The sequence below is a fragment of the Limulus polyphemus genome, unplaced genomic scaffold (genome assembly GCF_000517525.1).
Source record: "Limulus polyphemus unplaced genomic scaffold, Limulus_polyphemus-2.1.2 Scaffold503, whole genome shotgun sequence".
Lineage (NCBI taxonomy): Eukaryota > Metazoa > Arthropoda > Merostomata > Xiphosura > Limulidae > Limulus > Limulus polyphemus.
The window spans coordinates 361040-372050 of NW_013666113.1; the positions used below are offsets into that span (position 1 = coordinate 361040).

The 11011-nt window shown below is 36.1% G+C and overlaps 1 protein-coding gene across 1 annotated transcript in view; it reads left to right on the top strand.

The window, feature by feature from the left end:
• Positions 1-11011, top strand: part of LOC106458706 (caskin-2-like) — a 198754-nt gene that overhangs the window by 84398 nt on the left and 103345 nt on the right. The window contains exon 2 of the mRNA XM_013918248.2: positions 494-545. Within this exon, the coding sequence (XP_013773702.2) occupies positions 494-545 (52 nt within the window). The remainder of the gene's footprint in view (positions 1-493; positions 546-11011) is intronic.

An 11011-nucleotide genomic window follows, 5' to 3' on the forward strand; every position in this document is an offset into this window, starting at 1 on the left:
TGTTACAAGAATAGTTTCTTCTGGGATTTCGTAGACAACATTTTGATTCTTTTACTTAAGTCAGTTAGCTAGTTATAATGTGCCAGTCTACTTTGTGTTACAAGAATAGTTTCTTCTGGGATTTCGTAGACAACATTTTGATTCTTTTACTTAAGTCAGTTAGCTAGTTATAATGTGCCAGTCTACTTTGTGTTACAAGAATAGTTTCTTCTGGGATTTCGTAGACAACATTTTGATTTTTTTACTCAAGTCAGTTAGTTTAGTTATAATGTGCCAGTCTACTTTGTGTTACAAGAATAGTTTCTTCTGGGATTTCGTAGACAACATTTTGGTTATATTTATAAGTCACTCAGGGATCTTTTAATACAACTAGTTTATTACTATTATTGTTATAAAGTATAATCACAGTTAAAACAAAAACACTTCTATAATCATGGGTAGGAGAAAGTAAAAGTTATTTAAATATGGATTCTTTTTTTACCTTTTTTTCCAGAACTGTTGATTTCCAGTAAGAAGGGAGGTATTAACGTTCAGGATACCGAAGGGTGAGTCTTCTTAACTAATATATATTGTTCTTGTTCATGAAAACATTATTGTTACTACAATCTTATAATAATAATAAGGTGATCGTGCAAGCCACCTTAAACTAAGTGGACTTTTCCAGTGAAATTACCATATTTCTGTTACTGTCAAAGGAGTAAATGTATACGCTTACACAGCCCCAATAAAAAAATTGTGTTTCTGTTAGTATCTTGAGAGTAAATTTATACATACAATCCCAGTGAAATATTTATACTTCTGTTACTATCATGAAAGACATTTTCAAATATCAATCTGTTGCTTTAAAACGTGTTTCTTCTCTGTTGTCACTTGAGTCAGCCGAAACTGTTAGATGGTCCCTAACGAAAACGTTATATTTCTGTTGCCGTCATCTGAGTCATTTTACACTCTTAGACTGTCCCTATAAAAACCATATTTTATTGTCATACTAGCAAGGGAACCCGATAATTATTTTGAGCCGCAGCACACGAACCGTTCGTCCGATTGATCGAAAAGTGCCTGTGCTACGCACGGCATTAAACGTCACTTTTGTTTGGCGTCGGCTTCACGTATTTGTTATTGGATGCCAAACTTGGATTGGTCGTCTGATTAAACCCGATCTTTGATTTCCTATACCCAGTTTTGTCAAGCTTGGTTCAGCAAACTCGTAACAACAGTACACACAGTAGACAGTAGACACACAGATGGATAACTTTGCTTTATATATACATATATACATGACTCAAACTAATAGACTCTTCCTCTAAAAATTCCACTTATGTTTCTACCTGGGAGCTCATAACACTAAAAACTGGGTTTCAATACCTATGGTGGGTACAGCATAGATATCCAGCCTGTTGTGTAGATTTGGGCTTAACAAAAACTATTTCTACCTACTCAGCCATTTTACTGCCACAGTAGTGCTGACATTTGTTCATAATATCGTCAGATTACTGTATTATCGTATTACACCACTAGACTGTCACTATATAAGTGTTATATAAGTTCTGTTATTAATATCTGCTCACGTTAAATACATAACCCTACGGAGCATTGCGTGCGATGTAGGGAAGTAGGGTATAACGTTGTTTGTATTGCTTTGATCTTTATCCACGTGATATCTGTTTGATCTTTTCACCACCAAGGATATATAAATATTCGACCAATGCAAAGATCAAAGATGATTTAAGGGCTCAAAATGGTCCCATCGTCATTTTGTTTTTCAAATTGTACCAAAATAATCTTTATGACATATTTTTCACCTGAGTTTCATTTTCCAAAGGTCGGCCATTTTTTTTTACTTATGACTCATAAACATGACCATATCCTGTAGTCAGAATAAAAAAAAACAACAACCCCTAAAACGATTTCTTATACTTGATTATGTTTTGTGCTTATTGTGACCCCAAGAAATCCAAAAGCATAATAGGTGTTAACTTTGTTTTTCGAATTTGATTACGATTTGCTCGGGAAAAATACAGTTTGTGAAGAAACTGATATAAAACACTTCGTGAAATAAAGTACTTGAACCTTAGTGTTCACAGAGAACCTTTCCTAAAATAGTCCTAGGAGTTTGCCTGATAAAACTAATCTGGGAAACATACAGAGGGGGGGGTGACACTTTCTATGAGTTAAAAGGTCATATCCTCCCCCCCCCCTTCCCAAAAAAGAAACGACACATATTAACATGATATTTTATCATTTACGTCGCAGTCGCAATTAACTATCTTATGAGGACATTTCAGACACTTGTTTAGTATTGGAGATGTTTGTCCAATGATAAATTATGAGATAGAGCACATAACCAGTTCATGATCTCTCACAAGGGGGAGCTATTACTGTATAACCTTCTACATGTATCTGATATTATGACTTCTTTTGTAGGAGTTTAAATAAACTTTTCAAACATTTCAACTGCTTTTCTGAATTCATCCAAATTTGAAAATTTATTGCCTAAACTAATTCCTTTAACGCTGAGATGATGGAAAATCTGTCTAGAATTAGCCATTTTGGCGTCTCACGATTTCAAAAGTTTGTTTTCTTGTTTTCGGATATCTGCGCAAAGCTAATTAAGTGTTATCTGCGTTAGCCGTCCTTAATTTTGAACTGACAACACTAGGGAGGAAGCACTTACCGCCCACGCTTGGACTGCTCTTAGTCAGTCAACTAGTGAGATTTGACCGTCACCCTTATAACGCACCCACTGTCCCACAGTGTGAAACGTGATGTTTTGGTTTCTGCAGTCACGGGACGCGAATCTGGACTCTCATATCCATAGTTCGACACGCTAGCCACTGGGTTACGCTAGGCTAAATTTCCAAAAATGGATAGGTTACCACGAGTCACGTGGACGCTGAGACAAACCAACATCATGTTGCGTCGATGGTTCTCAGCTACCATAGGCGTAGTCAACATCATATTGACAACGCGCGCTATACGAATTGGAAATTGATATTAACTTCTGATCAAAGTAAACTACCTATATAGACCAGAAGTGGAAATATATACCAGGTATTGAGTAAAGCTAATTAAATATAATGTTCGAAGTATATTACTTACAATGATTAGAACACATTGTTTCATCAGTAAGACTACCCTCGCTGTTAACGATATCTCACGAGATTTGGTCAGCCCAGGAGGCTTAGAATAATCATTATGAAAAAATAATAAACATGAAATTAAATTAGTAATAAAAAGTAAATATAAGTAGATATATTTAAATATTCTAATCAACACTGTAGTAAAAAGCTTCACTTATTTAGTCTGATGTCTAAGTAAGAAATACTCCGCCAACTTGGTAGATTATTTTTGTTTGATGTTAATTGTCAAAGCAATGTGATAAGCCAATCGTGCTATGCCCACTGTGGGTATCAAAACTCGGTTTTTGGCATTATAAGTCCCCAGACTTACTGCTGAGCCAGCTAGGAGCTAGTACATTTAGGTTACTCCTAGATATATAAACTAAGATAAAAATATGAAATTGGTATTGTAAGACCGTAAAGTTGGAGTGGGTGGTTGCGGGGGTAATAATGGTAAATACAATAATTAATAAGAACGAATATAAAACTCATAAATTACGGTCTCGTACGAATAGAATACGAGAGAAAGTGTGTAGTATTTACATATGAAAAGCCGTATTTTGATGTTAAGCTGCTAACAAGACAGTAAACACTGCCCAGCCGTATTTTAATGTTAAGCTGCTGACAAGACAATAAACACCGCCCAGCCGTATTTTAATGTTAAGCTGCTGACAAGACAATAAACACCGCCCAGCCGTATTTTAATGTTCGGCTGCTGACAAGACAATAAACACCGCCCAGCCGTATTTTAATGTTAAGCTGCTGACAAGACAGTAAACACCGCCCAGCTGTATTTTAATGTTAAGCTGCTGGCAAGAAAGTAAACACCGCCCAGCCGTATTTTAATGTTAAGCTGCTGACAAGACAGTAAACACCGCCCATCTGTAGTTTAATGTTAAGCTGCTGACAAGACAGTAAACACCGCCCAGCCATATTTTAATGTTAGGCTGCTGACAAGACAATAAACACCACCCAGCCGTATTTTAATGTTAAGCTGCTGACAAGACAGTAAACACAAACATGATTACACTCCCATCTTGTCATATTACACATAAAAATATACGTCGCGATTACGATTACCACTGTAAAAGTGGCGTTGTTGCGTTTATAACAAAGTTGTAAGTTAGGCTTTTTCCAAGACACTAAGGACTAGATTGTTCATCAGTATGTCGGTGACATTTAAATAATGACATAAAACATCATAAGCGTTGAGACTCCTTGTTTAATACTGTTTGTTTGTTTGTTATTAAGCACATAGCTACACAATGGGCTATCTGTGCTCTGCCCACCACGGGTGTCGAAACCCGGTTTTTAGCATTGTAAGCCCGCAGACATACCGCTGTGCCACTGGGGGGGGGGGCGTTTAATAGTGCACTCTGTAGCTTTATCTTACGTGACGAAAACTTGACATTAGCATGATGTAACTTATTAACCTATGAAGACATATATATATAATTTTTTTTCATAATGATTACTATACGCAGGTAAAAAATTTTATGTAGCTAAGGTTTTCTCAGAATAACTTAGCATTTAAAAATTAGGGCCAAATTTAATTTTGGTATGTGACTGCGTTTCAGTTTCTAGAAACTGTCATATCAAAATTAATTATTTTAAAAATGTATTATGATCATTATTTTCGGGGGTTCTGTGCACTTTTAATATAATTGACGTTAACGCATTTAATTTTGCCCTCCCACCTCCCCATTCTCTCTCTCGTTTTAATTGTCTGTATGGTTGTTCAATACGTTTTATGAAACTTTTGAGCGTTTATTTCACTTCTCTCAAGGTATTGGTAATCGATTTCACAACGTTTCTCGCAAACTACAGTCAAACTGTGTCTTCTAGATACTAACGCTAAGCGTTGTGTTGACGCCCACTTTGAAATGTATTTAAAAACACTTACTCTAGGCTTACAGGTACTGACAGCTGTTACCTGGTGTAGCTGCCAGAGAGAGCTGTACAGTGGTTTAAAATTCAGACCCTGTTGAATGTCAATTGGTTCATGAGACATGCACTGCCAGAAATCAATTGCTCACCACGTGGTTTTTCAGTTGCTGTTTTATCTAATGTAAGCATCACATTATTATTATTTGGCATCTAAGTTTTCCTGATTATATTCTGATATTTTGGTGTTTTTTTTTTTCTTCTTCTTCTTCTTCCAAATACTCAAACTAAATCATCACCCCAGGGACGGTGAATCGTGGGTTTTACTGTTGATATGTATTAATTTAAATTTCCATGAGTACTATGCAAAAAACATACAAACAGACGAACATGAAAGCTATCAGAACGTTAAAGAAAACGAAGATTGGAGTGAGTTTAACGCCAGACTTTTAGCATAATCATGATAGGCATTTGAAGAAAGTATTGATTTATGAAATCAAGAGCAGTTAGCAATGATTAAAATGTATATTGCTAACCCATGGTTAGTAATTGAAAAATATGAGCTAACGATCTATACTACCAAGTATTCACCTGAATGCTCTATAATAGTGATTGAAAAATACGAGCTAACGATCTATACTAGCAATTATTCACCTTAAATGTTCTAGAATAGTGATTGAAAAATACGAGCTAACGATCTGTACTACCAAGTATTCACCTAAATGCTCTAGAACAGTGATTTAAAAATACGAGCTAACGATCTATACTACCAAGTATTCACCTGAATGCTCTATAATAGTGATTGAAAAATACGAGCTAACGATCTATACTACCAATTATTCACCTAAATGCTCTAGAACAGTGATTTTATATGTTTTGTGTCAGAGAAGTACTTGCTTTGACTTAGGGTAATCCTCTTTTAAAATATTATGTAGTGTTTTGTTGTTAAGCAGAAAGCTACAAAATGACCATCCGTGCTCTGAAACCTGGTTTTTAGCGTTATAAGCCCACGGACTCACCGCTGTGCAACTTGGGGGGGGGGGCTACGCGTTTTATAATATTTTCTTTTCTGACCTGTTGTTTTCTGTTTCGTTGTGTGTGTGTTTGTTTTTTTCGAGTGAGTGGAAGGGCCAGTTGTCTCCACATGCTGTCTGGAGTAGTGTCGCGACTGCTTTATAAAATGTTTTACATGTGTTGCAGCATCACTCAACACTGTACGCATACTTACTTTTTACAGATGTGATAACTGAAATAAGAAATAATACTTAATTTTTATCCCAAGTAATAAAAAAAAAAAACACGTAGTCCCCACGCACACGGCTTTTTCGTAAGCGTATCACATTTGCTTATAATTTATTTATTTGTAAATTATTAATATCTTCTGATGAAAACAAATTATCTACATAGAAAACCCAGTAAATAAGGTAGCTAATTACCGGTTTGATTAGGATTATGCAATGTATAAAAGAATAGAAAAACTTTTTTAATGAGTAGAATACATTGATTCATCAGGTGGGTGATCGGGCGTGACCTAGTGCTTAGCGTGCCCGGATTGTGAATCAAAATTTGAGGGGTCGTCTGATAATAGTATCTCAAGAGTAGGCTAAGGGTACTGTTGACTATCTGCCTCTCCTACATTCTTTTTGCTCAAAGTTAGGGACAGCTATATGCAGATAGACTGTGTATGGTTTAGCGCGAAGATTCTGAAATTAACAAATCACCAGTTAGATACTGTCGCTGTTATCAATATTTATTTATAATGTCTAAGCGACGATTTATTTTTTTCAAACGTTTGGGTTAAGGATCTTTATCGAAAAGTTTTGGTCATCCCATATCCATGGGCGGATCCAGCGGCTCGGTATGGGGGGCGGGGGCGTAGATAAAATGTATATATATATATATATATATAATGATTCGATGTGACATTTTTAGGTATAGAATGAAGAATAACTTATAACTAATATACAAGATAGAAGTAAGTCCTGTGAATTTTTCCTGGTTTTCGTATGAACTAATACGCTTATAACAATTTATTTTTATTCCAAAGAGAGGCGGTCGGCTCCTCCCTCCCCCCAGATGTGTCAGTATAATCATGTTCAATCAGAACGGTATTTTTAAATTAAAATATGAATTACAGTTTACTTATAGGTGTGTAATAAGAAGTATTTCAGTGCCAGTCTTTTCGTTTGAGATTATAGCGATGCTTACATTTCTTTTCACTCGGAAGTTTTGCAGGAATTATTTCGAGGGACAGATATTTATTGACCCCCCCCCCTCTCCTCTCCGCCCCGCCTCAAGTTAACGATCCTATAGGTGAAACGACGTCTTGAAGCGTTTCCTACCCGCGTGTCGCCACTATCAAAATCCTAGTCATGGCTTTCTTTACGACAAACAAGAACCTGTTTTGAAATTAACGTAACATTACTGGGGACGAAATTGAAAAGTTTTTATAATCTTTGTTATCGGTAATTTCACCATATACCTGAAGTTCTAGTCCCAAGTGGGCGAAATCTTGCAGAGATTTCGGGTGAAGGATTGGCTTTTCGAGCATAAAAAACACATAAAACATCAACTGTCTGCCTTAGCTTGTAAAGCTCTCAGCTATGACTTCATCATCGCGAGCCATTGACCCGTGAACCAATGTACAGGTCGGAATGATTGATGTTGGTTTCGTAGGTAGGTGGCGCCTTTCTCGAGGAGAGCACATAAAAGTATGTCAAATATCTTGTTTGAAAATGGCCCTTCTGCACCTTGTGAATTCCATTCCTCTTTCCGTTATCATTTACATTTGTTTTTTTTATATTTTCGTCGACTAGGTTTTTAAATCTACTTGTCTGACTCGATACTTTAATTTAAAAGCTCAAGTTCAAAAAGTAATTAATTATACGTAACTTGTAACATATCAACATTGTTTTGTTCTCCAGTCGTTTCGAGTGAATTAGGAAATAGGGGTAATATTTATGATAGAAACAAGGGGAATCCTCAATAGCCGCGGCACTTAAAAAATCTTTTATATTGGATTAGAGTAAATTAATCTATGAGACCTTTTTTCTTTTTCTTTCCTTTTTATTAGCTGTATTTTTTTTTTTGCGCCAGCAATACGAAGCGTGTGGTGCACGTATACCCGATTCTATTTTATTACTCATCAGGACCTTTACCAACCTACCCTCAAACTGAAATTCTTTTAGGCAGGATGAGAGTAAATTAATCTATGAGATCTTGAGCTTGGTTAAATACATCAATCGAAAGGGTTTGATCTCCTGAGTCTAATACTGTAATTAGATTTCAAATCGGTCAAGAAATGACGGAGCTAAAAGTTTATACTTGAAAAAACAACAACAAAAAACCTCGAAGCCATTCTATGAGCCGCTATGCCGCGGCTAAAAATCACGTTATTCTGTAGATTTCAGATAAAAACTATGTAAGAAATACAGAAACCTGCAGTCTAATATGAGTTATTTTAGTATGAATGTTCGGTATATTGGTCTCCACTGCTTTGCCAGATTTCGGCTGTTATGAAAGTGTCCCAAGGTAAGGTTAATTATGCTCTGTAGGTATTCAAAGTATACGTTAAAAATCTGTAACAATATTTTAGCTATTAATTTCCTTAAAGTACCATCCTTGCCGTTTTTTTAAACGCTTAAGAAAACATAAAGTATAATTTAAATCATTCCATTTGTTCTTATTCCAATATGTTTTACACGTCTCTCAAGTTTTTGAAGAAACCAGTTTTTGTTAGCTTGCCCGGAATATGAGTGACAAAGTACATGATTACCGCAGAATCGTTTACCACACTTTCGGGCCTTGGGCATTCTATAAGAGGGGCGTTCAGAACTCAACTATTCAGTTTGACAAGAGTAGCCCAAGAGGTGGCGGTGGGTGCTGTTGACTAGTTGCTTTCCCTCTAGCCTTATCAATTCAAAATTATAGACAGCTATGTACAGATAGCTCTGGTGTTGTTTTGTACAAAAATATTAGAGATGTTTCGAATACAATCTTTCCAACGCTAGAAACCGGGTTTCGATACCTGTGGTGAGCAGAGCACAGATAGCCCACTGTGTAGCTTTTTGCTTAACTTCAAACAAACGAATATTACGCTTACTAGTAGAAACGCCACCGTACGGGCGGCTGTTTGTGCTATTAATTACTAATCGTAGCATTCATACCTCATTCAAAAAAAAGAAAAGAAAAGAAAAGTGAACATTTTCTAAACAAGGATTTTTTTTCTGGGAAGTACTGCACGGGAAAAGTGTTCGGATTGTGCTGATAGAAACTGTAATGTTTTTATATAATAAAAGTAAGTACCCTATATTGAAATAATAACAGTTTTTTAGTACTATATTTACAGATTACATCAATGAAGATATAATCAAATATTCACATACAGTCCTTGTGAAAATCGTGTTGTTGTTGTTGTTACTGTGAGAAGAATACTTTTATTCAAAATTGTGTTCTTTTATAAAGAAATGGTTGTTGCACATACAATAGTTATTTTTCTAATTCTCTGAATCTTGAACATCCAAATTGTGGATTTTTTATGGATTTTTGTTTGTGGTGCCATTCAATAAATAGTGGCACATTGTATTTATTATTTCGGTCATATACATAGTTAGATACATATACGCACGCTACGTCCATTATAGTAAGATGACGATATGTCAAGCCAGTCAATTCATGCGTAGATTAATAATGCACATATCTTTGCTGGTGTGTATTTATCTATCTTTTTACATATCGCAATAAGTCAAACGTTCGCAGCGACACGAAGGTCATATGTGTACACAAGTTTCCAGAGCCGAAGACTCGGGGAAGTCTGCGTAACAGTACATGGTATAGTTGGATCACACACACACTGTGAGAAGATAGAAGACTCAAAGCATTAAGCCTCTTTGTTTTTCATCTGTTACACTAATAGGACGTAACCAGCCCCTCGTAAACTCTTCTAGTATATTTCAAGAGTAAATAAATCACTGGTTTTCTTATACCGTATACTAAACGTGACCGCAGCTCGCGCCGCATTGTCGTATAAGAAAACAACTTCCCGACATTTCATCACGATGCTCTGTGTAATTTGGTTTATAGTTTTGAGTTGTCGTCACCATTGGTTCGTTGAAAAACTATTTGTAATTCTTGGACGAAGTAAACCGTCCACGGTTGAGTTTTAAAGTCCCAAACTAGTCCAATGGAGTTCATCCGTATCTAGTTAATGTACCGAATGTAAGAAGAAGAAGAAAAAAAAAAGTCGGCCACCCTGCGGAGGACGCAGTGCTAGAAAAATGGCCGCCTTCAGTGTTCGGATCAATTATATAAAGTTAGTCGGTCGGAACAAATAAACTCAAATCTCTGTGGATTCTCATTTTTACCGCAAACCTCGAAAGTATCAGTTCTATTTTTGTTGTTGTTGTTATTATTCAAAGGGCCTTAGTGGTCACCGTTCCGGGCTGCGGATCTAAGGTCCATGGTTCGAACCTTGATATACTGCTGATCACGCTCCGCACTTTCAGCTGTGTGAGTTAATCCCGCTATTGGGTAAGAAGTATCTACGTAGGTGATGGGTGCTGCAAACTGAATGTCATTTCTGGTCAGCAGTACTACATTAGCGATGGTTATGCCTGAATCTTATAGAATCTTTGACTTAGCCATTTAACCCAGGTGTCGCATGAGGTTTAAAATACCAAATACATTTTTATGGAAAAAAGTAGTAATTTATGTTTCATAAAATAATGTTATTTATTTTTACTATAATGTTTAATTTCAGCCGACAGCTGTATAAAACAAAACTAGCTGAAGTTATAAATGGATCTAAGACTGGTAATCTGAAAAGGCAGGAGTAGGAAGTTTATGGTAAATAAAACTAGCTGAAGTTATAAATGGATCTAAGACTGGTAATCTGAAAAGGCAGGAGCAGGAAGTTTATGGTAAATAAAACTAAGCTGAAGTTATAAATAGGATCTAAGACTGGTAAGTCTAGAAAAGGACGAGGAGTAGGAAGTTCGATGGTAAATAAA